Source organism: Salvelinus fontinalis, chromosome 28, assembly GCF_029448725.1.
Source record: "Salvelinus fontinalis isolate EN_2023a chromosome 28, ASM2944872v1, whole genome shotgun sequence".
Classification (NCBI taxonomy): Eukaryota; Metazoa; Chordata; class Actinopteri; order Salmoniformes; family Salmonidae; genus Salvelinus; species Salvelinus fontinalis.
Window position 1 is genome coordinate 33255130 of NC_074692.1, and position 27538 is coordinate 33282667.

Consider the following 27538-nt stretch of genomic DNA (forward strand, 5'->3'; position numbering starts at 1 on the left):
ACAAGAGATTGCATCAAGAACATTCCGTGAACATCACCATGGTTACGCAACCTGAGAGTGTGACGTTTGTTGCTTCCCAGATGGCACCCTATTCCCTATATAGTGCACTACTATAGACCAGAGCCATATTTCCTATATGGTGCACTACTATAGACCAGAGCCCCATTTCCTATATAGTGCACTACTATTGACCAGTGCCCTATTCCCTATATAGTGCACTACTATTGACCAGTGCCCTATTCCCTATATAGTGCACTACTATAGACCAGAGCCCTATTCCCTATATAGTGCCCTACTTTTGACCAGGACCCATAGCCATTAGTTAGCCTAGAAAGATTATTTACAGAGGCAGTATCTTCATTTGATCACCCTGTTGCAGAAAAAGGATTCTGACGTTTGTAATTTCCACTTTAAAATTTCAGGCTTGATTTTCCCATACGAAACATGTATCAACCCCTATAAATATGCCCATTAATTATATTCCACATAATAATTCACATTTCCTGTTGCTGCAGGATGATTTTCCTGCTGTAGCAAACTGGCTCAAATTAAGATCCTACATCTGTATGAACGAGGGCCAAACGCTCAAGTATATCGGCCCTCACCTTTGACCTCTTGACCCCTAACCACCCAACAGGTAAATGGCAGGTTGCTTCTTGGTCAGAAGTGTGGGAGTGGGTGGGTGTGGGTAACACAAGTTTGGTGGCACCTTAATTGGGGAGGACGGTCTGGTGGTAATGACTGGAGCGGAATATTTGGAATGGTATCAAATACATCAAACCCAAGGTTTCCATTCGTTCCGTCCAGCCATTATTATAAGCCCTCAGCAGCTTCCTGTGTTGTGGGTGTGGGTCAGGGTTGTCAGGATGCCCGACAACTTACTGTCTGGGACTGTGTAAGAGGTTGTTAGTGTGAATGTCCACATTGTGGTGTTTGTGTTTAAAGCAATGTGTTCATGACTACTTGTGATAGCCAGCCATTACGACGAGAATTTGGTTTGTGACGGCTCATCAAATACAGACCAAATCTATAGACTTTAAAAATGGACAGTCTCTCTGTCTCTCTCTCTGTCTCTCTGTCTCTCTCTCTCTCTCTCTCTCTGTCTTTCTCTGTCTCTCTCTCTGTCTCTCTGTCTCTCTCTCTCTCTCTCTCTCTGTCTTTCTCTGTCTCTCTCTCTCTCTCTGTCTTTCTCTGTCTCTCTCTCTCTCTCTCTCTCTCTCTCTCTCTCTGTCTCTCTCTCTCTGTCTCTCTCTCTCTCTCTCTCTCGCTTTCTCTCTCTCTCTCTCTCTGTCTTTCTGTCTCTCTGTCTCTCTCTCTCTCTGTCTCTCTCTCTCTCTGTCTCTCTCTCTCTCTGTCTCTCTCTCTCTCTGTCTCTCTCTCTCTGTCTCTCTCTCTCTCTCTCTCTCTCTGTCTCTCTCTCTCTCTGTCTCTCTCTCTCTCTGTCTCTCTCTCTCTGTCTCTCTCTCTCTCTGTCTCTCTCTCTCTGTCTCTCTCTCTGTCTTTGTCTTTCTCTCGTAGTCCTTTCCGTCTCCACTGTGTTTGTTAAGCTACTACAGTATTATCCGTTCTATTTATTTTCTCCTGGGCTGCGTCCCAAAATAGGGTTCTGAAGACACCCAGTCTGGGTCTCTATTCAAGGCCTGTTCTGTAGAGTGAAGGTTACTTGACACTCAGAAAAAATAAGAGGGTTGAAAATAAGCATAAGTGATGCTGTACTGCAGGGGTCCCCAGTCGGGGGACGATTTATTTTATTTTCTTGAGGGGGTGGTCGGGGGCCCTGGAACGTAATTAGAAACAGGTCCTTGCTAACATAGCAGGTGTCACGATCGTGTGGCGGATTAACGGACCAAAATGCAGCTTTTGGAAAATAAGCCATCTTCTTTTATTATAACACGAAGATGAACACGACACAAAAACACTTTAACAAAACAACAAAACAACAAAACGACCGTGAAGCTACAAACGTTGTGCACAAACATACAGGCTACTAACGTTCTTACATAGACAACGCTAGACATATACACTCAACACAAAACCATCTACTACACCCCATAACCCCTTTACCAAATAAACACCCAAAACCAACAAAACATAAACATTCCCCATGTCACACCCTGACCTAACTAAAATAATAAAGAAAACAAAGAATAATAAGGCCAGGGCGTGACATAACCCCCCCCTTGAGGCGCGAACTCCGGGCGCACCATACACAGTCTAGGGGAGGGTCTGGGTGGGCTCCCCTCCACGGTGGCGGCTCCGGCTCTGGTCGTAGTCCCCACGTCACCACAGTACCTAACCACCTCCTAGGCTTCCTCCAAGCGACCCCCCTCCACATTAACCCCATTGCATTAAGGGGGAGTTCCGGACTAAGGGACAGCTCCGGACTAAGGACCAGTACCAGGGTAAGGGGCAGTACCAGGGTCAGGGGCAGTACCAGGATAAGGGGCAGTACCAGGGTAAGGGGCAGCACCAGGGTAAGGGGCAGCACCAGGGTAAGGGGCAGCACCAGGGTAAGGGGCAGCTCCAGGGTAAGGGGCAGCTCCGGACTGAGGAATGGCAGCTCCGGACTGAGGGACTGCAGCTCCGGACTGAGGGACTGCAGCTCCGGACTGAGGGACGGCCCATGGCTGGCTGACAGATCTGGCTGCTCATGGCTGGCTAACGGATCTGGCTGCTCATGGCTGGCTGACTGATCTGGCTGCTCATGACTGGCTGACGGATCTGGCTGCTCATGGCTGGCTGACGGATCTGGCTGCTCATGGCTGGCTGACGGATCTGGCTGCTCATGGCTGGCTGACGGATCTGGCTGCTCATGGCTAGCTGACGGATCTGGCTGCTCATGGCTGGCTGACTGATCTGGCTGCTCCTGTCTGATTGGCGGCTCTGGCAGATCCTGTCTGGTTGGCGGCTCTGGCAGATCCTGTCTGGTTGGCGGCTCTGGCAGATCCTGTCTGACGGACGGCTCTAGCGGCTCCTGTCTGGCTGGCGGCTCTAGCGGCTCCTGTCTGGCGGACGGCTCAGTGGGCTCATGGCAGACGGGCGGCTTTGCAGGCTCATGGCAGACGGGCGGCTTTGCAGGCTCATTGCAGACGGATGGCTCAGATGGCGCTGGGGAGACGGATGGCTCAGATGGCGCTGGGGAGACGGATGGCTCAGATGGCGCTGGGGAGACGAGCAGTTCAGTCAACGCTGTGCAGACGGCAGACTCCTGCCGGCTGAGGCGCACTGTAGGCCTGGTGCGTGGTGCCGGGACTGGTGGCACCGGGCTGGGGACACGCATCTCAGGGCTAGTGCGGGGAGCAGCAACAGGACGCACAGGACTCTGGGGACACACAGGAGGCTTGGTGCGTGGTTTAGACACTGGTGGTAAAGGGCTGGAGACACGCACCATATAGCTAGTGCGTGGAGGAGGCACTGGTGGTACTGGATTGGGGCGGGGAGGTGGCGCCGGAAATACCGGACCGTGCAGGCGTACTGGCTCCCTTGAACGCCGAGCCTGCCCAACCTTACCTGGTTCTATGCTCCCCGTCGCCTGACCAGTGCGGGGAGGTGGAATAACCCGCACCGGCCTATGTAGGCGAACCGGGGACACCATGCGTAAGGCTGGTGCCATGTACGCCGGCCCGAGAAGACGCACTGGTGACCAGATGCGTTGGGCCGGCTTCATGACATATGGCTCAACGCTCAGTCTAGCCCGGCCGATACGTGGAGCTGAAATGTACCGCACCGGGCTATGCACGCGTACAGGAGACACCGTGCGCTCTACTGCGTAACACGGTGTCTGCCCGTACTCTCGCTCTCCACGGTAAGTACAGGGAGTAGGCGCAGGTTTCCTACCTGACTTCGCCACACTCCCTTTAAGGCCCCCCCCAAGAAATTTTTGGGGTGTACTCACGGGTCTCCAGCCTTGTCTCCGTGCTGCCTCCTCATATCGCCTCCTCTCGGCTTTCGCTGCCTCCAGCTCTTCACGAGAGAGGCGATATTCTCCAGGTTGATCCCAAGGCCCCTTACCATCCAGTATCGTCCTCCCATGTCCAGAAATCCTTTGTGGGTAGGTCCTGTTGCCGCCTTCCATGCCGCTTGGTCCTATGGTGGGTAATTCTGTCACGATCGTGTGGCGGATTAACGGACCAAAATGCAGCTTTTGGAAAATAAGCCATCTTCTTTTATTATAACACGAAGATGAACACGACACAAAAACACTTTAACAAAACAACAAAACAACAAAACGACCGTGAAGCTACAAACGTTGTGCACAAACATACAGGCTACTAACGTTCTTACATAGACAACGCTAGACATATACACTCAACACAAAACCATCTACTACACCCCATAACCCCTTTACCAAATAAACACCCAAAACCAACAAAACATAAACATTCCCCATGTCACACCCTGACCTAACTAAAATAATAAAGAAAACAAAGAATAATAAGGCCAGGGCGTGACATAACCCCCCCCTTGAGGCGCGAACTCCGGGCGCACCATACACAGTCTAGGGGAGGGTCTGGGTGGGCTCCCCTCCACGGTGGCGGCTCCGGCTCTGGTCGTAGTCCCCACGTCACCACAGTACCTAACCACCTCCTAGGCTTCCTCCAAGCGACCCCCCTCCACATTAACCCCATTGCATTAAGGGGGAGTTCCGGACTAAGGGACAGCTCCGGACTAAGGACCAGTACCAGGGTAAGGGGCAGTACCAGGGTCAGGGGCAGTACCAGGATAAGGGGCAGTACCAGGGTAAGGGGCAGCACCAGGGTAAGGGGCAGCACCAGGGTAAGGGGCAGCACCAGGGTAAGGGGCAGCTCCAGGGTAAGGGGCAGCTCCGGACTGAGGAATGGCAGCTCCGGACTGAGGGACTGCAGCTCCGGACTGAGGGACTGCAGCTCCGGACTGAGGGACGGCCCATGGCTGGCTGACAGATCTGGCTGCTCATGGCTGGCTAACGGATCTGGCTGCTCATGGCTGGCTGACTGATCTGGCTGCTCATGACTGGCTGACGGATCTGGCTGCTCATGGCTGGCTGACGGATCTGGCTGCTCATGGCTGGCTGACGGATCTGGCTGCTCATGGCTGGCTGACGGATCTGGCTGCTCATGGCTAGCTGACGGATCTGGCTGCTCATGGCTGGCTGACTGATCTGGCTGCTCCTGTCTGATTGGCGGCTCTGGCAGATCCTGTCTGGTTGGCGGCTCTGGCAGATCCTGTCTGGTTGGCGGCTCTGGCAGATCCTGTCTGACGGACGGCTCTAGCGGCTCCTGTCTGGCTGGCGGCTCTAGCGGCTCCTGTCTGGCGGACGGCTCAGTGGGCTCATGGCAGACGGGCGGCTTTGCAGGCTCATGGCAGACGGGCGGCTTTGCAGGCTCATTGCAGACGGATGGCTCAGATGGCGCTGGGGAGACGGATGGCTCAGATGGCGCTGGGGAGACGGATGGCTCAGATGGCGCTGGGGAGACGAGCAGTTCAGTCAACGCTGTGCAGACGGCAGACTCCTGCCGGCTGAGGCGCACTGTAGGCCTGGTGCGTGGTGCCGGGACTGGTGGCACCGGGCTGGGGACACGCATCTCAGGGCTAGTGCGGGGAGCAGCAACAGGACGCACAGGACTCTGGGGACACACAGGAGGCTTGGTGCGTGGTTTAGACACTGGTGGTAAAGGGCTGGAGACACGCACCATATAGCTAGTGCGTGGAGGAGGCACTGGTGGTACTGGATTGGGGCGGGGAGGTGGCGCCGGAAATACCGGACCGTGCAGGCGTACTGGCTCCCTTGAACGCCGAGCCTGCCCAACCTTACCTGGTTCTATGCTCCCCGTCGCCTGACCAGTGCGGGGAGGTGGAATAACCCGCACCGGCCTATGTAGGCGAACCGGGGACACCATGCGTAAGGCTGGTGCCATGTACGCCGGCCCGAGGAGACGCACTGGTGACCAGATGCGTTGGGCCGGCTTCATGACATATGGCTCAACGCTCAGTCTAGCCCGGCCGATACGTGGAGCCGAAATGTACCGCACCGGGCTATGCACGCGTACAGGAGACACCGTGCGCTCTACTGCGTAACACGGTGTCTGCCCGTACTCCCGCTCTCCACGGTAAGTACAGGGAGTAGGCGCAGGTTTCCTACCTGACTTCGCCACACTCCCTTTAAGGCCCCCCCCAAGAAATTTTTGGGTTGTACTCACGGGTCTCCAGCCTTGTCTCCGTGCTGCCTCCTCATATCGCCTCCTCTCGGCTTTCGCTGCCTCCAGCTCTTCACGAGGGAGGCGATATTCTCCAGGTTGATCCCAAGGTCCATCTCTTACCATCAGTATCGTCCTCCCAAGTCCAGAGATCCTGTGTAGGAAGGTCCTGTTGCCGCCTTCCATGCCGCTTGGTCCTATGGTGGGTAATTCTGTCACGATCGTGTGGCGGATTAACGGACCAAAATGCAGCTTTTGGAAAATAAGCCATCTTCTTTTATTATAACACGAAGATGAACACGACACAAAAACACTTTAACAAAACAACAAAACAACAAAACGACCGTGAAGCTACAAACGTTGTGCACAAACATACAGGCTACTAACGTTCTTACATAGACAATTACCCACAACCAATGAGAGCCTATGGCTACCCTAAATAAGGCTCCCAATCAGAGACAACCGAAATCAGCTGTCTCTAATTGGGAACTCATTCAGGTAACCATAGACTCTCCTAGATAACTAACCAACATAGACAACACTAGACATATACACTCAACACAAAACCATCTACTACACCCCATAACCCCTTTACCAAATAAACACCCAAAACCAACAAAACATAAACATTACCCATGTCACACCCTGACCTAACTAAAATAATAAAGAAAACAAAGAATAATAAGGCCAGGGCGTGACAGCAGGTCCTTTCTAACCTCCAAACCTGGGAGGGGAACAGACATAGGGTTACGTCCCAAGTGGTTCCCTATTTTCTATGGTTGTAGCTTATATTTAGTGGGTATTTAGTGTTTTTAAATACAAGCCGCAATCACATGTGAGTAGAGGAGAGACTTCGATTCAATGGGGTAAGGTGCAGAAATGGAAACCGAGTCCAGGACAGATTTCACAGGACTCGCATGTAAACGAGTGACAGAAAAAAACAGTACAGTTGGTTGTTTATAACTGTAGGTCCTACCTTCAGAGGGCTCTCGGGGGTAATGGTGTGTGACTTCTGGGAGAACATATGTCACTAGAGAGTCATTACGGAGGATTGGTTCTCTCTGCCTTGGCTGTCTCTGCCTCAGGAGGTGTGCGTGTGTGCGTGCGTGCGTGTTAGTGTTCATGTTCCTAATATTGAGTTGCAAACCCCCTTTCCCTCAGAATAGCCACAATTCGTCGAGGCTTGGACTCTGCAAGGTATCGAAAGCGTTCCACAGGGATGCTGGACCATGTTGACTCCAATGCTTCCCGCAGTTGTGTCAAGTTGGCTGGATGTCCTTTGGGTGGTGGACTATTCTTGATAAACATGGGAAACTGTTAAGCGTGAAAAACCAAGCAGTTTTGCGGTTCATGCCAAGTCGAATCGCACCGCACCTTCTCCACTATGTAATCTGGTTTCAGAGCTGGTCATGGGTGCACCTCAACCACGCTCAAGGTCCTAAACGATATCTTAACCGCCATCGATAAGAAACAATACTGTGCAGCTGTATTCATTGACCTGGCCAAGGCTTTCGACTCTGTCAATCACCACGTCCTCATCGGCAGACTCAATAGCCTTGGTTTCTCAAATGACTGCCTCGCCTGGTTCACCAACTATTTCTCTGATAGAGTTCAGTGTGTCACATCGGAGGGCCTGTTGTCGTGACCTCTGGCAGTCTCTATGGGGTGCCACAGGGTTCAATTCTTGGGCCGACTCTCTTCTCTGTATACATCAATGATGTCGCTCTTGCTGCTGGTGAGTCTCTGATCCACCTCTACGCAGATGACACCATTCTGTATACTTCTAGCCCTTCTTTGGACACTGTGTTAACAACCCTCCAGACGAGCTTCAATGCCATACAACTCTCCTTCCGTGGCCTCCAACTGCTCTTAAATACAAGTAAAACTAAATGTATGCTCTTCAACCGATCGCTGCCTGCACCTGCCTGCCCGTCCAGCATCACTACTCTGGACGGCTCTGACTTAGAATATGTGGACAACTACAAATGCCTAAGTGTCTGGTTAGACTGTAAACTCTCCTTCCAGACTCACATCAAACATCTCCAATCCGAAGTTAAATCTAGAATTGGCTTCCTATTTCGCAACAAAGCATCCTTCACTCATGCTGACAAACATACCCTCGTAAAACTGACTATCATGGATCATGATGCCTTGTTTGTGTTCCATTATTCCATTTATTACTGGGGGGGGGGGGTCATCGGTTGCTCATGGCAACGTTACTGGAGTTGAAGCTGATCTGTTGGTCATTTCATCACTGTTAAACTGGAGGCAGTGGGATTTTGGGAGATGAGGGGTGTGAATTACTATGATAGAAACTAGAAAGGGTAATTTTTGGGGGATGAAAAATTGTGTGATTGCTTCCTTTGGCCCTGAGCTCTCTGGAACAGGTTTTCATCAAGGATCTTTCTGTACTTTTCTCCATTCATCTTTCCCTCGATCTCGACTAGTCTCCCAGTTCCTGAAAAACATCCCCACAGCATGATGCTGCCACCACCATGCTTCACCGTAGGGATGGTGCCAGGTTTCCTCCAGACGTGACGCTTGGCATTCAGGACAAAGAGTTCAATCTTGGTTTCATCAGACCAGAGAATCTTATTTCTCATGGTCTGAGAGTCTTTGGGCGCCTTTTGGCAAACTCCAAGCTAGCTGTCATGTGCCTTTTACTGAGGAGTGGCTTCCGTCTGGCCACTCTACCATAAAGGCCTGATTGGTGGAGTGCTGCAGAAATGGTTGTCCTTCTGGAAGGTTCTCCAATCTCCACAGAGGGACTCTAGAGCTCTGTCAGAGTGACCATCAGGTTCTTGGTCACCTCCCTGACCAAGGCCCTTCTCCCCCAATTGCTCAGTGTGGCCCGGGCAGCCAGCTCTAGGAAGAGTCTTGGTGGTTCCAGTCTTCTTCCCTTTAAGAATGATGGAGGCCACCGTGTTCTTGGTGACCTTCATGTGTTGGTAACCTTCCCTAGATCTGTGCCTTAACACAGTCTGGTCTCGTAGCGCTACAGCCAATTCCATTGACATCAGGCCTTGGTTTTTGCTCTGACATGCACTGTCTTTCCGAATAATGTCCAATCAATTTAATTTACCACAGGTGGACTCCAATCAAGGAGCTCAATTTCGAGGCTCTTAGCAAAGGGTCTGAATACTTATGGAAATAAGGTATTTCTGTTGTTTTTTTATACATTTGCAAAAGATTGCAAACTTTAGATGGGGATTATTTAATTTTTGTGACTTTTTACCCCTTTTTCTCCCCAATTAGTTGTTACAGTCTCGGGAAAGAAGAAGGTTGAGAGCCATGTGTCCTCTCTCTCTGTCTGTCTCTCTTTCTCTCTCTCTCTCTGTCTCTCTTTCTCTCTCTGTCTCTCTTTCTCTCTCTCTCTCTCTTTCTCTCTCTCTTTCTCACTCTTTCTCTCTCTTCTCTTTCTCTCTCTTTCTCTCTCTTTCTCTCTCTCTTTCTCTCTTTCTCTTTCTCTCTCTCTTTCTCTTTCTCTTTCTCTTTCTCTCTCTCTTTCTCTCTCTCTATCTCTCTTTCTCTCTCTCTCTCTCTCTCTCTCTCTCTCTGTCTTTCTCTCTCTCTCTTTCTTTCTCTCTCACCCCCACGTACCCTGTCCCAAGATCTGGTCCCCCCACAAAGTCTAGATGGGTCAAGGTCCAGTCAGCTGTGCCTTATTGTTCCGTATTGGGTCAAATATGAGCAAAAGTGGTAATATAAGTAAACTTGTGTCTGTTGTCATTGAATTATTAAGTTGAGGTAAATTGATGAATGAATATCTTTCTTTGTCTCTCTGTCTCTCCAGGGTTTCTCTGTGGAATGCCCGTGTCATGATGCCGTCGCTGAGTCTCACCCTGCGTCCAGGTGACCAGGGAGGGCGTGTCGAGTCGTCAGCCAATCACAGCAGGTGCTTTAGGAGAGTCAGTTCCTGTTTATGTTCATCAGTACTTCCTATCAGAACCCTCCCGCCTCACTGACGTCCTGCCCCCTCGGTAAGTAGGCCACTCAATCAATCAATCAATCAATCAAAGTAGGCTACTCTCAGCCAGCACTTCTTTGTCAAGATTCTAACACAATCCTAATACATTCTTACTCACTCCTGTCCTCATAGCTCATAATAACCGATAGTAAGTCTGTTATAACATCAGTATGCCTATGTGTTGATGGTCATTTTCTATCCATAGCCTCACCACCTCACCAATACATATTTTCTTTCTCTCTCTCTCTCTCTCTCTCCAGGTGGTAGGTAGTTCCTGTATCCATCTCTTCCATCACTTCCTCTTCCTCCTGAAGCCCCACCCCTTACTGTCTGGCTGTGTGAGGATGTGGTGCTAGCTGGCACTGTTCGTAACTATGGTGATAGTCAGGTAACCGTGGTAGGAGGAGTCTGTGGGCACAGCTTCCTGATGTTGTGCCAGGTGCTGACGGGACAGGAGGGCACCATCGAACGGACGTGTGAGGTGAGGCGTTACTATGTACTGTGGGGCAAACCCCAACTAGTCGCATGAGTGAAACTAGCATTGTCATCATGTTAATCATGAATTGATATCTATTGAGAGATTTTAGAGAAAAGTTGAGTAATTAGCTTTTTCATTCTGGGGCAAACAGTTGTGTTGAGTTTCTACGTCTGTTTGTTATTGTCATTGTTTGCTAGTCAATAAGTGTGTCTAATATGTTTATTATTACACCTTTGCTTCTCCTCAGGTGCTGTGCAACTCTGCTTCCTAGTTTACACTGATGACATCACAACAGGAAGTATAGGACCTATCTTACTGTAGAACGTCAATCTCCGCCTCCTTGCACTTTCTAGAACTTCCTGTTGCTGCTACTTGACTTCCTGTTGCACAAAGTCTCTCAGACACTTTAAGGCTCTGTCCTCTAACCTCAGAACCCAAGCAGCCATGAGGCACATTCACGTAGAACTGACACACGGCAGCAAGGAGGAGCTGGCTCCTGTGGAGCTTCCATCCCAGGATGGGGACGTGCCTCTTCCCGCGGCCCCCTCACAGGTCCCCGACCTTGAGGTGATGCGACCAGGGGTGGTGGTTCCCAAGCCCTTTGGTCAGGAGCAGCTGCGTCTCCAGAAGGTCTACCAGCTCTCCATCTTCTCCCAGCTGGGGGGGTTCTCAGCCTCCGAGCTCCCCAGAACCAGTGAGGCCCAGCCGGGGCAGTTCCAGCCGGGTCAGGTCCAGCGGACTGACAGGGTGGGGGTCAAGAGGGGACAGGGTGGGGGTCAAGAGGAGTCCCATCTAACCCACAAATGGCCCCACCTGGCTGGGGACGTAGACAGGGAAAGGGATGGAGGGGTGCTGTCAGGGTCAGGACCTGGGGTAGGGGTGGATATCGGAATGGGGGTTGGAATGGGGTTAGGGATGGGGTTAGGGGTAGGGCAGGGGCCTGTATCCTCCTGCATCATGGTGGATCACAGAGACTCAGATGAGGGCCTGTCGCCTAGATCCCCCCCACCTGCCCCCCTCTCTCCGGGCCACACCCCCGCCAGACGCCCTGCCCAGCACAATCACGACAGGCCCGTCCCGGACCTATGGGCCTCGCTTTCGCCCAAACCATCCCCCATGGTCGAGCCCCACAGCCCCCCTGGCTCCCGCAACCCCTTACCCAGCACAGAGCCTCGTCCTGGGGGCGACGCGCCAGCCTGCTCCTTGGGCAATCCCGGAGGGTCTGGGGAGGGCTGCAGTAGTGGCTCCTCATTGGGACAGCATCAGCCCAACTGCTGCACTGACGGCCCCCGTGGGGCCCTTGGGGCATTCGACACCCTTAGTCCTCCTGGAGGACCTCCAGGCTCCCTCTCTCACCGCTTCCCTCCCACCACAGACCCCCAGGAGCCTGGGGAGGGTAGGGAGTGGGGGGCCAAGCCGGAGTCCTCACCGCCCCATCCCAGTGCCACCGCCTTCAACTCCACCAACGGCCTGAGCTCCGTGGAGAAGACCCCCAGCACCAGCGGCCTGAGCTCCGTGGAGAAGACCCCCAGCACCAGCAGCCTCCGTGGGATCTCTTCGGGTCCCTGCCCGGCCAAGAAGAAACTGCTATCATCCAGCGACACGGGAGAGTCGTGTTCGGAGGACGAGGGCCCCTCCACCTCTAAGAGGAGCCGTCTGGCCCTGCTGACCCCGGGGTTAGGGCTGGCCTCCTGCAGGGGCACCGATGCCAAGGCTGCCCCCTTCTGGAATCATCTGCTGCCCAACGCACAGGGCCCGGACCACACCAAGGTGAGGAGCACAGACTAGCACAAGCAGGCACATATAAACACCAGAGGAGGCTGGTGGGAGGAGCTATAGGGGCACAGGCTCATTGGCTGTTATGGAATAAATAGAACGGGAATCAATCACATCAAACCGCATGCTTGACTTTGTTCCATTTATTCTATCCAGCCAATGAGACAGTTTTCCTATAGCTCCTCCCACCAGCCTCCTCTGACACACACACGAGAGTTGAATGGTTGGAACCCGGTTACCGAGATTTACTGGGATTTACTGCCCAAAACCACTCCCTTTTCCCGGGATAAATAACTGAGAGAAACCAGTAAATTATAATACATTATTTATAAACAAGATGGCGTGTAATTGGAACTGTTAAATTATATGCGATGTCTAAATCTGTCTTCTCTACGGCCTCTGCATGATGAATCCTCAACGCTCAGGGTGGGAACAGATTCGTGGCCAAACCCGCTGGCTCCAGGTCATCTATAAGTCTTTGCCAGGTTAAGCCCCGCCTTATCTCAGCTCACTGGTCACTATAGCAACACCCACCCGTAGCACACGCTCCAGCAGGTATATTTCACTGGTCATCCCCAAAGCCAACTCCTCCTTTGGCCGCCTTTCCATCCAGTTCTCTGCTGCCAATGACTGGAACAAATTTCAAAAATCACTGAAGCTGGAGACTTATATCTCCTAAACTAACTTTAAGCATCAACTGTCAGCAGCTTACTGATCACTGCACCTGTACACAGCCCATCTCTAAATAGCCCACCCAACTACCTCCCCATATTGTAATTTATTTTTCCTCTTTTGCACCCCAGTATCTCTACTTGCACATCATCATCTGCACATCTATCACTCCAGTGTTAATACTAAATTGTCATTATTTTGCCACTATGGCCTATTTATTGCCTTACCTCCCGAATCTTACTACATTTGCACACACTGTATATAGATTTTTATATTGTGTTATTGACTGTACGTTTGTTTATGTGTAACTCTGTGTTGTTTTTGTCGCACTGCTTTGCTTTATCTTGGCCAGGTCGCAGTTGTAAATGAGAACTTGTTCTCAACTGGGCTACCTGGTTAAATAAAGGTGAAATAAAATTAAAATTAAATGTCATAGGGCTCGACTCATCATGCCAATCTAAGCTCTAATCAAATCCAGACATATTAATATGCTTTATAATGCTTTTGAATGACACTTCCGGTTTTGGAGGGAAAAACCGGGTTACCCGGGAGAAAAGTGATTTATTCTCGGGATGGAACATTTGTAAAATACCAGGAACATTTTCAACCCGCGCGCGCGCGCGCACACACACACGTACACACAGCTTTCAGGCTTGTCATTGTCTGACATTTATTAAGAGGATGAACAGACAGCGGAGGGAAAGAGGGGGAGAGCTGTTCCAGTAAAACAGACAGGGGGGGTGGTGAGAATGAAAGACTGAGTTAGATGGCCCAAGAGAATGAAACATGATGAGAGTGAAAGAGGAAAAGAAAGAGGAAAGGGAGAGAAGAAGAGAGAGGAAGAGAGCGATGGATTCCCAGGCTGGTCATTATGAACACACCACATATGGTGCTGGAACCAGCCGAGTGGCTCCAGAATCAAGTCTATTGAGGTGGCTTCCATTGTTCTCCCTATACTACATGATCTGCCTGCCTGTGTCGCTGTCGCCCCAATACAACCCCCCCCCCCCCCCCCCCCCCCATCTCCCTACAAAACCACACAGGTCTTTCTGGCTCCCCCGTTTAGATACCGAACCACTGGCTTCCAGAAATACTTTTCCTATTTAGTGCACTACTTTTGAATAGGGCACTTTTGACCGTGGTGCTCTGATCAAAATTGGTGCACTACATAGGGAATAGGGTGCCATTTGGGACACAGGCTAGGTAGATGATGGGGGGGGGGGGGGTTGCCGTGGTGAGTGACAAAGGGGGGAGAGACTAGAGGGAGAGATACAGGGAGGTGAAAGGGGAAGTGAAAAGTGAAGGAGAGAGGTAGGTAGGGAGTATAACATAGAGAGAGAGAGAGAGACACATGTCCACAGTGAGTGTGAGGATAGACAGAGAGCGAGAGGTATGTAGGTAGTGACTATAACATGTCCACAGTGAGTGTGAGGATAGACCAGGCTGACATAGCCCCAGTGGAGGGGACAGCTACAGTAGAGAGGACCTGGCTAGAGAGGACCTGGCTAGAGAGGACCTGGCTAGAAAAGGAACTGGCTAGAGAGGACCTGGCTAGAGAGGACCTGGCTAGAGAGGACCTGGCAAGAGAGGACCGGGCTAGAGAGGACCTGGCTTGAGAGGACCTGGCTAGAGAGGACCTGGCTAGAGAGGACCTGGCTAGAGAGGACCTGGCTAGAGAGGACCTGGCTAGAGAGGAACTAGCTAGAGAGGACCTGGCTAGAGAGGACCTGGCTAGAGAGGAGCTAGTTAGAGAGGACCTGGCTAGAGAGGACCTGGCTAGAGCGGAACTAGCTAGAGAGGACCTGGCTTGAGAGGACCTGGCTTGAGAGGACCTGGCTAGAGCGGAACTAGCTAGAGAGGACCTGGCTAGAGAGGACCTGGCTAGAGAGGACCTGGCTAGAGAGGAGCTGGCTAGAGAGGAGCTGGCTAGAGAGGAGCTAGCTAGAGAGGAGCTAGTTAGAGAGGATATAGCTAGAGCGGAACTAGCTAGAGAGGACCTGGCTTGAGAGGACCTGGCTAGAGAGGAACTAGCTAGAGAGGAGCTAGTTAGAGAGGATATAGCTAGAGCGGAACTAGCTAGAGAGGAGCTAGTTAGAGAGGGGATAGCTAGTCAATTGTTAGCTAGTGAGATGCTAGCTACAGAGGGGTTAGCCTGGGAAGAGTTAGCGCCAGAGAATGTGGGCAGCCAGGACTGGGTAACCCTTAGTACGAGCGGTAGTTTGGACATGGGGAATGTGTTTGTGTCTGAAGCAGCATCCTGGACTCTCTGCCCGGTAAGTAGTGACTACGTACAGACATTCACACACACACAGCGTACACACATATTGATACACAGGCAGGTATGTACCTTCATTACTCAACTGCATTCGTTATTGTGTTTATTGCGTGTGTAATGCACTATGAACTATGTATGTATTTGTGTGGACATGGAAATATATATTCCTCTTCTGGCTGTGCCGGGTAGAGGTTATAAGAGTACATGGCCATTTAAGGCCAGATTGTTCTTCAAGATGTTCCAACGTTCATAGATGACCAGCAGTGTCAAATAATAATCAGTGGTTGTAGAGGGTGCAACAGGTCAGTACCTCAGGAGTAAATGTCAGTTGGCTTTTCATAGCCGAGCATTCAGAGGTCGAGACAGCAGGTGCGGTAGAGAAAGAGAGAGAGTCAAAAACAGCAGGTCTGGGACAAAGTAGCACGTCCGGTGAACAGGTCCGGGTTCCCTAGCCGCAGGCAGCTCAGGTCCTCCGGGAGGGGAGGGAGAGAGAATTAGAGGGAGCATACATAAATTCACACAGGACACCAGATAAGACAGCAGAATTACACCAGATATAACATACTGACCCTAGCCCCCCCCGGCACATAGACGATTGCAGCATAGCTACTGGAGACTGAGACAGAGGTGGGACAGGGGACACTGTGGCTGCGTCTGACGATACCCTCGGACAGGGCCAACCAGGCAGGATATAACCCCACCCACTTTGCCAAGGCACAGCCCGCACACCACTAGAGGGATATCAACGGACCACCAATTTACTACCCTGAGACAAGGCTGAGTATAGCCCACGAAGATCAATCAATCAATCAATCAATCAAGTTTATTTTATATAGCCCTTCGTACATCAGCTAATGTCTCGAAGTGCTGTACAGAGACCCAGCCTAAAACCCCAAACACCTGCATAGGTGTAGAAGCAAGATCTCCTCCACCGCACTTGCCCGAGGGGGAGCAAAACCGGACAGGAATATCATGTCAGTGACTCAACCCACTCAAGTGACGCACCCCTCCTAGGGACGGCATGAAAGAGCACCAGTAAGCCAGTGACTCAGCCCCGTAATAGGGTCAGATGCAGAGAAGCCCAGTAGAGAAAGGGAAGCCAGCCAGGCAGAGACAGCAAGGGCGGTTCGTCGCTCCAGTGCCTTGCCGTTCACCTTCGCACCACTGGGCCAGACTACACTCAATCACAGGACCTACTGAAGAGATGAGTCTTCAGTAAAGACTTAAAGGTCGAGACCGAGTCTGCGTCTCTCACATGGTTAGGCAGACCATTCAATAAAAATTGAGCTCTATAGGAGAAAGCCCTGCCTCCAGCTGTTTGCTTAGAAATTCTAGAGACAATAAGGTGGCCTGCGTCTTGTGACCGTAGCGTACGTGTAGGTAAGTACGGCAGGACAAAATCAGAGAGATAGGTAGGAGCAAGTCCTGTAATTCTTTGTAGCTTAGCAGTAAAACCTTGAAATCAGCCCTTAACCAGGAAGCCAGTGTAGGGAGGCTAGCACTGGAGTAATACGATCACATTTTTGGGTTCTAGTCAGGATTCTAGCAGATGGTGTTTAGCACTAACTGAAGTTTATTCAGTGCTTTATCCGGGTAGCTGGAAAATAGAGCATTGCAGTAGTCTAATCTAGAAATAACGAAAGCATGAAATAGCTTTTCTGCATAATTTTTGGACAAACAGTTACTGATTTACAATGTTACGAAGATGGGAAAAACGCTGTCCTTGAAATATTCTTGATATGTTCGTCAAAAGAGAGATCAGGGTCCAGAGTAACGCCGAGATACTTCAGGGTTTCTCTCCAAATGAATGTGGTGATCGATGGTATCAAAAGCAGCACTAAGGTCTAGGAGCTCGAGGACAGATGCAGAGCCTCGGTCTGACGCCATTTAAAAGGTCATTTACCACCTTCGCGAGTGCAGTCTCAGTGCTATGATGCGGTCTAAAACCAGACTGAAGCGTTTCATATACATTGTCTTCAGGAAGGCAGTGAGTTGCTGCGCTACAGCTTTTTCTAAAATGTTTGATGGGAATGGGAGGTCCGATATAGGCCGAATTTACATTTTCCGGGTCAAGGTTTGGCTTTTTCAAGGGAGGCTTTATTACTGCCACTTTTAGTGAGTTTGGTACACATCTGTTTGATAGATCATGATTATGATGACAGTTTGAGCATGACAGTAATATCAATGTTTGTGCTAATCCATGTATTCTCCTTCCTGTTTTATTTTTTTCTCTCTTCCTTTCTTTCTTGCATTCTGTCCATCTGTCTCATGTTCTGTCTATCTGTCTCATGTTATGTCCTTCTGTCTCTTGTTCTGTCCTTCTGTCTCTTGTTCTGTCCTTCTGTCTCTTGTTCTGTCCTTCTGTCTCATTGTTCTGTCCTTCTGTCTCTTGTTCTGTCCACCTGCCTCTTGTTCTGTCTATCTGTCTCATGTTTTGTCCTTCTGTCTCTTGTTCTGTCCTTCTGTCTCTTGTTCTGTCTATCTGTCTCTTGTTTTGTCCTTCTGTCTCGTGTCCTTCTGTCTCGTGTCCTTCTGTCTCATGTTCTGTCCTTCTGCCTCATTGTTTTGTCCTTCTGTCTCTTGTTCTGTCCTTCTGTCTCATGTTCTGTCCTTCTGTCTCTTGTTTTGTCCTTCTGTCTCATGTTCTGTCCTTCTGTCTCATGTTCTGTCCTTCTGTCTCATGTTCTGTCCTTCTGTCTCATGTTCTGTCCTTCTGTCTCATGTTCTGTCCTTCTGTCTCATTTTCTGTCCTTCTGTCTCATGTTCTGTCCTTCTGTCTCTTGTTTTGTCCTTCTGTCTCATGTTCTGTCCTTCTGTCTCATGTTCTGTCCTTCTGTCTCATGTTCTGTCCTTCTGTCTCATGTTCTGTCCTTCTGTCTCATTTTCTGTCCTTCTGTCTCATTGTTCTGTCCTTCTGTCTCATGTTCTGTCCTTCTGTCTCTTGTTTTGTCCTTCTGTCTCATGTTATGTCCTTCTGTCTCATTGTTTTGTCCTTCTGTCTCATTGTTATGTCCTTCTGTCTCTTGTTCTGTCCTTCTGTCTCTTGTTCTGTCCTTCTGTCTCTTGTTTTGTCCTTCTGTCTCATGTTCTGTCCTTCTGTCTCATGTTCTGTCCTTCTGTCTCATGTTCTGTCCTTCTGTCTCATGTTCTGTCCTTCTGTCTCTTGTTCTGTCCTTCTGTCTCTTGTTCTGTCCTTCTGTCTCTTGTTCTGTCCTTCTGTCTCATGTTCTGTCCTTCTGTCTCATGTTCTGTCCTTCTGTCTCATGTTCTGTCCTTCTGTCTCTTGTTCTGTCCTTCTGTCTCATGTTCTGTCCTTCTGTCTCATTGTTCTGTCCTTCTGTCTCATTGTTCTGTCCTTCTGTCTCATTGTTCCGTCCTTCTGTCTCGTGTTCTTCTCTCTCTTGTTCTTGTCCTCCTTCAGAGTTTATCAGAATGCAGAGGAGCCAGCAGGAGGCTGAAAAGTGGGATGCGCCTGAAAAGGTATGTTCCCTTTCTACCTTTTAGTTGATCAATGTGTAGTCATCATTTCAAGAACATCATCTTTAATTATGTGACTTTAGCATGGCTAACTTATGTTCTTAAGATAAAATACAAATATGTGTGTGTGTGCAGTCGACAGCTATGTAGTGGGCGGCGTACAGACACCTTGGGTCGCACTGCTCGGTCAGGCTGGCCTTCTTCTTCCATCAGCCGTTCACTACTGGGTAACTTTGAGGTATGACACACACACACACAACTACATATTTGGCACAGCAGACATACACAACATATTACAGTACATTCTTACCAAATAATACAAAATTAAGTGTGACGTACCATTCATGTGTAACTGAATTTATGATGGTATTTTGTCAGAACTTGAGTTTCTACCAAATATCTAGAGAGATTTACAACGTTCCTCGTGGCCATAGAAGTAGCTGTGCTCTGTCGTGGGTCTTCCTCGTGGCCATAGAAGTAGCTGTGCTCTGTAGTGGGTCTTCCTCGTGGCCATAGAAGTAGCTGTGCTCTGTAGTGGGTCTTCCTCGTGGCCATAGAAGTAGCTGTGCTCTGTAGTGGGTCTTCCTCGTGGCCATAGAAGTAGCTGTGCTCTGTAGTGGGTCTTCTTCGTGGCCATAGAAGTAGCTGTGCTCTGTAGTGGGTCTTCCTCGTGGCCATAGAAGTAGCTGTGTTCTGTAGTGGGTCTTCCTCGTGGCCATAGAAGTAGCTGTGTTCTGTAGTGAGTCTTCCTCGTGGCCATAGAAGTAGCTGTGTTCTGTAGTGGGTCTTCCTCGTGGCCATAGAAGTAGCTGTGTTCTGTAGTGGGTCTTCCTCGTGGCCATAGAAGTAGCTGTGTTCTGTAGTGGGTCTTCCTCGTGGCTATAGAAGTAGCTGTGCTCTGTAGTGGGTCTTCCTCGTGGCTATAGAAGTAGCTGTGCTCTGTAGTGGGTCTTCCTCGTGGCCATAGAAGTAGCTGTGTTCTGTAGTGGGTCTTCCTCGTGGCCATAGAAGTAGCTGTGTTCTGTAGTGGGTCTTCCTCGTGGCCATAGAAGTAGCTGTGCTCTGTAGTGGGTCTTCCTCGTGGCCATAAAAGTAGCTGTGCTCTGTAGTGGGTCTTCCTCGTGGCCATAGAAGTAGCTGTGCTCTGTAGTGGGTCTTCCTCGTGGCCATAGAAGTAGCTGTGTTCTGTAGTGGGTCTTCCTCGTGGCCATAGAAGTAGCTGTGCTCTGTAGTGGGTCTTCCTCGTGGCCATAGAAGTAGCTGTGCTCTGTAGTGGGTCTTCCTCGTGGCCATAGAAGTAGCTGTGCTCTGTAGTGGGTATTCCTCGTGGCCATAGAAGTAGCTGTGTTCTGTAGTGGGTCTTCCTCGTGGCCATAGAAGTAGCTGTGTTCTGTAGTGGGTCTTCCTCGTGGCCATAGAAGTAGCTGTGCTGTGTAGTGGGTCTTCCTCGTGGCCATAGAAGTAGCTGTGCTCTGTAGTGGGTCTTCCTCGTGGCCATAGAAGTAGCTGTGCTCTGTAGTGGGTCTTCCTCGTGGCCATAGAAGTAGCTGTGCTCTGTAGTGGGTCTTCCTCGTGGCCATAGAAGTAGCTGTGTTCTGTAGTGGGTCTTCCTCGTGGCCATAGAAGTAGCTGTGCTCTGTAGTGGGTCTTCCTCGTGGCCATAGAAGTAGCTGTGCTCTGTAGTGGGTCTTCCTCGTGGCCATAGAAGTAGCTGTGCTCTGTAGTGGGTATTCCTCGTGGCCATAGAAGTAGCTGTGTTCTGTAGTGGGTCTTCCTCGTGGCCATAGAAGTAGCTGTGCTCTGTAGTGGGTCTTCCTCGTGGCCATAGAAGTAGCTGTGTTCTGTAGTGGGTCTTCCTCGTGGCCATAGAAGTAGCTGTGTTCTGTAGTGGGTCTTCCTCGTGGCCATAGAAGTAGCTGTGCTGTGTAGTGGGTCTTCCTCGTGGCCATAGAAGTAGCTGTGCTGTGTAGTGGGTCTTCCTCGTGGCCATAGAAGTAGCTGTGCTGTGTAGTGGGTCTTCCTCGTGGCCATAGAAGTAGCTGTGCTCTGTAGTGGGTCTTCCTCGTGGCCATAGAAGTAGCTGTGCTCTGTAGTGGGTCTTCCTCATGGCCATAGAAGTAGCTGTGCTCCTTAGTGGGTCTTCCTCGTGGCCATAGAAGTAGCTGTGCTCTAGTGGGTCTTCCTCGTGGCCATAGAAGTAGCTGTGCTCTGTAGTGGGTCTTCCTCGTGGTCATAGAAGTAGCTGTGTTCTGTAGTGGGTCTTCCTCGTGGCCATAGAAGTAGCTGTGCTCTGTAGTGGGTCTTCCTCGTGGCCATAGAAGTAGCTGTGCTCTGTAGTGGGTATTCCTCGTGGCCATAGAAGTAGCTGTGCTGTGTAGTGGGTCTTCCTCGTGGCCATAGAAGTAGCTGTGCTCTGTAGTGGGTCTTCCTCATGGCCATAGAAGTAGCTGTGCTGTGTAGTGGGTATTCCTCGTGGCCATAGAAGTAGCTGTGCTGTGTAGTGGGTCTTCCTCGTGGCCATAGAAGTAGCTGTACTCTGTAGTGGGTCTTCCTCGTGGCCATAGAAGTAGCTGTGCTGTGTAGTGGGTCTTCCTCGTGGCCATAGAAGTAGCTGTGCTCTGTAGTGGGTCTTCCTCATGGCCATAGAAGTAGCTGTGCTCTGTAGTGGGTCTTCCTCGTGGCCATAGAAGTAGCTGTGCTCTGTAGTGGGTCTTCCTCATGGCCATAGAAGTAGCTGTGCTCCTTAGTGGGTCTTCCTCGTGGCCATAGAAGTAGCTGTGCTCTAGTGGGTCTTCCTCGTGGCCATAGAAGTAGCTGTGCTCTGTAGTGGGTATTCCTCGTGGCCATAGAAGTAGCTGTACTCTGTAGTGGGTCTTCCTCACTCTTCCTTGTTGTTTCTTCTCCAGGAGTCGATCCTGAAGGGTCGTTTCTCTCCGTCGGGTCGTATCGAGGGCTTCACAGCAGAGATCGGCGCCAGTGGATCCTACTGCCCTCAACACGCCACTCTGCCTGTACACGTCACTTACTACGACATCTCAGAGCACAGCGCACCCTCGCCCTTCCTGGTTAGTGTGTGTGTGTGTGTGTGTGTGTGTGTGTGTGTGTGTGTGTGTGTGTGTGTGTGTGTGTGTGTGTGTGTGTGTGTGTGTGTGTGTGTGTGTGTGTGTGTGTGTGTGTGTGTGTGTGTGTGTGTGTGTGTGTGTGTGAGAAATGATGTTAACCCCCTAATGTCGAAGGCCACGCCACTGTGGAACTCTAGCGATATCTGTTTTTTTGCATTGGATGCGTCTCAATCCACCCCATCCACCTATGTAACACATCTTCATCTGCAGTGAAAGGTGACAGAGCTAGAGCAGTGTTTGTTAGACCATAAGACATCCTGAAAATCAGTCTTCTCACAAAATCGTCTGTAGCATCTGAACGGTTTGGCCTATAAACTCCATGGAAAGACGAGACTCTCATGAACACGATGGGGTTCTCCGTTTTTCTCTATGACCCCCACAAGCGTCTTGGGACTCGTCTGAAGTAGATACAGTCGATCTGCCAACTTCTGTCTGTAGCGTCCGAACAGTTTGGTTTACACAGTTTGGTTTACACACTGTTTAGTTCCAAAAATAAGGGATTTAAATCATATAAAATATCTTTCTTATATCTCTCAGATATAGGACAGACACTTCAGAACAAACGTACTTTAGATTTTTTGAGGGACAATCTGTTCCATGTAGTGAATATTTTATTCAATGCATTTGTCTGGGTTAATAGCAACAAGGCCAAATGGAATGAAACAGAAACAAATAATAGTTATTTTTAGAACGAAATGATTTGAATTTTTTACAACCCCTAGTTGCTGCATCCATTTTTAGGCATATAAATAAGTGATATACATTGATTCTTGAAGACTATAACCTGTAAATGCCTCATGGACTTCAGTTCAGTCGTCATACCCCATCAGAACCCAACATATTGTCGTACCCCATCAGAACCCAGCATATTGTCGTACCCCATCAGAACCCAGCATATTGTCGTACCCCATCAGAACCCAACATATTGTCGTCCCCATCAGAACCCAGCATATTGTCGTACCCCATCAGAACCCAGCATATTGTCGTACCCCATCAGAACCCAGCATATTGTCGTACCCCATCAGAACCCAACATATTGTCGTACCCCATCAGAACCAGGCATATTGTCGTACCCCATCAGAACCCGGCATATTGTCGTACCCCATCAGAACCCAACATATAAGCTTGTTTAACTCCAATGAATGTAAACAATGTACCTGTAAATGTGTGTCGTTTCAAAACATGGTTAAAACTATCATGTGTTTATCATGTATGGTCAGTCCTTGCATCCATAGCTCTGTCTATTAATTTGAGTGATTACATTTCTCCAGCCCCATCCCTTAGCTTGTTAGCGAAAACAGGGGCGGGGTCACGCTTTGTTATTGTTTCAATTACAGATTCTAGCTTGAAATAATTTCAAAAGTAAAGTCACGCAAGAAGAATAGACACCTGCACAGTGTTGAATGCTCTCTCACTTCTCGACGTGAAGACGGCTCATCTCTCTGTTGTAGGGGGTGATCTCCTTGGAGCCTTTAGGAAAGAAGGGATACAGCATACCCAAAGCAGGGACCATCCAAGTGGTGAGTCTCATGGTCCTCTCTGTCTCTGTCTCTGTCTCTATCTCTCTCTCTCTGTCTCTCTCTCTCTCTCTCTCTCCATCTCTCTGTCTCTCCATGTCTCTGTCTCTCGCCATCTCTCTTTGTCTCTCTCTCTCCATCTCTCTGTCTCTCTGTACCTCTCTCTCTCCCACTCTGTTTCTCTCTCTCTCTCTCTCTCTCTCTCTCTCTATGTTTCTCTCTCCACCTCTCTCTGTCTGTCTCTCTCTATCTCCCTGTCTCTCTATCTCTCTCTCTCTCTCTCACTCTGTTTCTCTCTCTCTCTCACTCTCTGTTTCTCTCTCTGTTTCTCTCTCTCTCTCTGTTTCTCTCTCCATCTCTCTGTCTCTCTCCATGTCTCTGTCTCTGTCTCTCTCCATCTCTCTCTGTCTGTCTCTCTCTCTCCCTCTCTATCTCTCTTTCTCTCTCAGTCTCTCTCCCTCTCTGTCTCTCCCCATCTCTATTTCTCTCTGTCTGTCTGTCTCTGTCACTCTCTCTGTCACTCTCTCTGTCTCTCCCTCTCTGTCTCTCTCTGTCTCTCTTTCTCTCTGTCTCTCTCCATCTCTCTCTCTCTCCCTCTCTGTCTCTCTCCATCTCTCTCTCTCTCCCTCTCTGTCTCTCTCTCTCTCTCTGTTACTCTCACTCCTTTTCTCTCCTTTTTCTCTCTTCTCTATACTTTGTAATCTCTTGTTGAGCCTCTTTGTTTTCCAACGTAATTGGCCCTAGTATGCACTGGCTTGCATGGATCTAGCACAATGGGCACAACAATGGCTAACATCTCCATGTTCCCTTCTCAGACCTTATTCAAATGCTTGACCTTGTTTAGAGTGTTTTTCATGAATGAGTCCATGTTCTCCCCACAGATCTTATTCAATCTCAATTGGACAAGTCTTATAAACAGGTATCATATTCAATATCTCCATATTCTCTCCATCAGACCTTATTCAACCCCAATAAAACTGTGGTGAAGATGTTCCTCGTGACCTATAACTTTGGGGACATGCCCGTCAATCACATGACCTTCCTGCGTCACCGCATCTTCCTGGTTCCCGTTGAGGAGGCGGGGCCAGAGGCGAAGGGGGATGGGCCTCCAGAGCCCAGGGCCACGCCCACAGAGAGGAGGAAGATTCTCTGCTACCTGATACACCTCAGGTACGTCTGTCTGGTCATTGGTTGGTTGATTTTAAAGTGGAGTTTGGTGTGGACATTGTATTTTTCTGGATGGTTTGTATGGCATGTACAGTACGCTTGGGATAGGATGCACTTATTGTTTGGAATGTCTGTATATCCATCCACCATCTATCCATCCTTCCCTCCATCCATCCATCATCCATCCACTCATCCTTCCTTTCTCCCTCCCTCCCTCCCTCCCTCCCTCCATCCCTCCATCCATCCCTCCATCCTTCCCTCCATCCATCCATCATCCATCCACTCATCCTTCCTTTCTCCCTCCCTCCCTCCCTCCCTCCCTCCCTCCATCCTTCCCTCCATCCTTCCCTCCATCCACCCACCCACCCATCATCCCTCCCTCCCTCCCTCCCTTCCTTCCTTCCTCCCTCCTTCCTTCCTTCCTTCCTTCCTCCTTCCTTCCTTCCTTCCCTCTCTCCCTCCTTCCTTCCTTCCCTCTCTCCCTCCTTCCTTCCTTCCCTCTCTCCCTCCTTCCATCCTTCCCTCTCTCCCTCCATCCTTCCTTCCCTCTCTCCCACCATCCTTCCTTCCCTCCCTCCATCCATCCATCCATCCATCCATGCACACACCTGTTTATTTATTTATTTGTTTCTTTGTTGAAAACGAAGACAAACTGTATAGCATTTCAGAACCATGCTGAATGTTTAGAAATGTAATCAAAGGCATTTACTTTGTCTTTCAGGTTGTTTGCTGATCAGTCATTGTGCCAGAGACGCCTCGTTTGATGGAGCTTAGCTTAGTAGCTTTACACACAATGTATTAACGGTGATGGTTCTGCTTTGTTTTGAATCTCCTAGATTCCAGAGCTCTAAATCTGGGAAGATCTACTTGCACAACGATATCCGGCTGCTATTCTCCCGCAAGTCCATCGAGGTGGACACGGGGATCCCTTACGAGCTCAAATCTTTCACAGAGGTGCCAAAAAACCCAAAATACTCCCCCCGCGTGTGAGCCTATGATGAACCCGCGACCCCTGACCCCATCACCAACGCAGCCCATTCCTGGAACTGGGCACAGAGAGATAAACAGACAGACATGGACAAGAAAACTTGAAAAGATTATTAATTCAAACACACATATATATACTGAGTATACAAAACATTAAGAACACCTTCCTAATATTGAGTTGCACCCCCCTTTTGCCCTCAGAACAGCCTCAATTCATCAGGACATGGACTCTACAAGGTGGTGAAAACGTTCCACAGGGATGCTGGATCATGTTGACTCCAATGCTTCTCGCAGTTGTGTCAAGTTGGTTGGATGTCCTCTGGGTGGTGGACCATTCTTGATACACAACTGTTGAGTGTGAAAAACCCAGCAGTGTTGCAGTTCTCAACACAAACCGGTGCGCCTGGCACCTACTGCCACACCCTGTTCAAAGGCACTTAAATATTTTGTCTTGCTCCTTCACCCTCTGAATGGCACACATACACAATCCATGTCTCAATTGTCTCAAGGCTTAAAAATCCCTCTTTAACCTGTCTCCTCCCCTTCATCTACACTGTTTTGAAGTGGATGTAACAAGTGACATCAATTTGGGACCAAAACTTTCATTTGGATTCACCTGGTCATGGAAAGAGCAGGTGTACTTAATGTTTTGTACAGTCAGTGTATATACATACACAGAAACACACATTTCCCACACAAAATGCACAGACAAGCATCGATCAATACATGCACACAGGCAGAGCAGCCTCACATGTATACACAACTCACAGTACACATGAACACTTGGTGGTGAAACTCATCTAGAGTTGAGTGTTAACATGCCTTGTGACTAAAACCAGTTTTCCTCTAGAGCTGTTTGTTTCACACACAAACAGTCGTTTACTCTGCCTGCACCCGCCCCCTCCCCAATGGTGGACCAATGACAACTCTGCCACCGCAACCAGCCAGTCAATAGAAAGCCGGGAAGTCGCTAATGACGCACACTTTGTAAGAAGAGGACTGGAGAGCCTTAAACAAGCACATCCCAGTAATGGGGGGGGGACAAAACAAACTTTATTAAACCATTAAACTGGAGAAGAGATGAGATGAGAGACAGAGGAACACTAGTGAAACAACGACTGAATTCAATCAATGGAAGAATAAATATTGGACGTCAGATGTTTGACACATCCTGCAAAACGCCAAAACAATTGGCTACACTCAGGACTTAACTGTACTGTTTTTGATTGAAGCCTACAGATGATCCAGTGAGCCCTTCCCCATTTCAAGCATCATGGTACAGACCACTGTGTAGGTAGGATGCAAGGGTAAGAGGACCATACCATGGTGTAGGTGGGCCCCTTTTTATGTAGACTGGCGGAGGGACACTGTGTTTTCGTTTATTTTCTGTTCAAAACAGTCCGAAATGGGAGCAGGAAAAAAAACTGTAGTATTTAATTTGTTTTTTCAAATGTCTTAAATAGCAATATGCTGCATAAATAGAGAGTGTGTTTTCATCCAGACGGCTGTCTGGATCCCAAAACGTCCCCTATTCCCTATATAGTGCACTACTTGTGACCAGAGGTCTATGGGTCCTATATAGAGCCCTATGGGTCCTGGTCACAAGTAGTGCACTACATAGGGAATAGGGGGCCTTTTGGGACACAGGCTTTCTCTGTGGAGATGGCATTGGAGTGAGGGAGGGAAGAAGTGATGGGAGGAAATAGGGGTGGGATGGGAGGGTGGGGGTATTTAATATGGAAAATACTTCAAATTAAACTCAGCGACTGGCGAGTAAAACCTGTCTTGATTTTTTTATGCTGTTATGTTGTGTATTGATATTGTATCTTAATACCTTTATCTCTTTTTGACCACGTTTTCACCTGACGACAGTTTCACAACTTAGGATTGTCAAAGAAATCTGAGACTCATAGGTTCAGATACT

The 27538-nt window shown here is 49.4% G+C and overlaps 1 protein-coding gene across 3 annotated transcripts in view; it reads left to right on the plus strand.

The window, feature by feature from the left end:
* LOC129826606 (atos homolog protein B-like) overlaps positions 1-27307 on the plus strand; it is a 53105-nt gene extending 25798 nt beyond the window's left edge. For all 3 annotated transcript variants that reach the window (XM_055887514.1, XM_055887513.1, XM_055887515.1), the window contains 9 exons: positions 9970-10156; positions 10404-10624; positions 10869-12391; positions 18766-18824; positions 18957-19059; positions 21728-21886; positions 23395-23463; positions 24416-24630; positions 25464-27307. In XM_055887514.1, coding sequence (XP_055743489.1) covers positions 11066-12391; positions 18766-18824; positions 18957-19059; positions 21728-21886; positions 23395-23463; positions 24416-24630; positions 25464-25617 — 2085 coding nt within the window. In that variant the 5' untranslated portion in view covers positions 9970-10156; positions 10404-10624; positions 10869-11065 and the 3' untranslated portion in view covers positions 25618-27307. The remainder of the gene's footprint in view (positions 1-9969; positions 10157-10403; positions 10625-10868; positions 12392-18765; positions 18825-18956; positions 19060-21727; positions 21887-23394; positions 23464-24415; positions 24631-25463) is intronic.
* Positions 27308-27538: the final 231 nt, after the last annotated feature.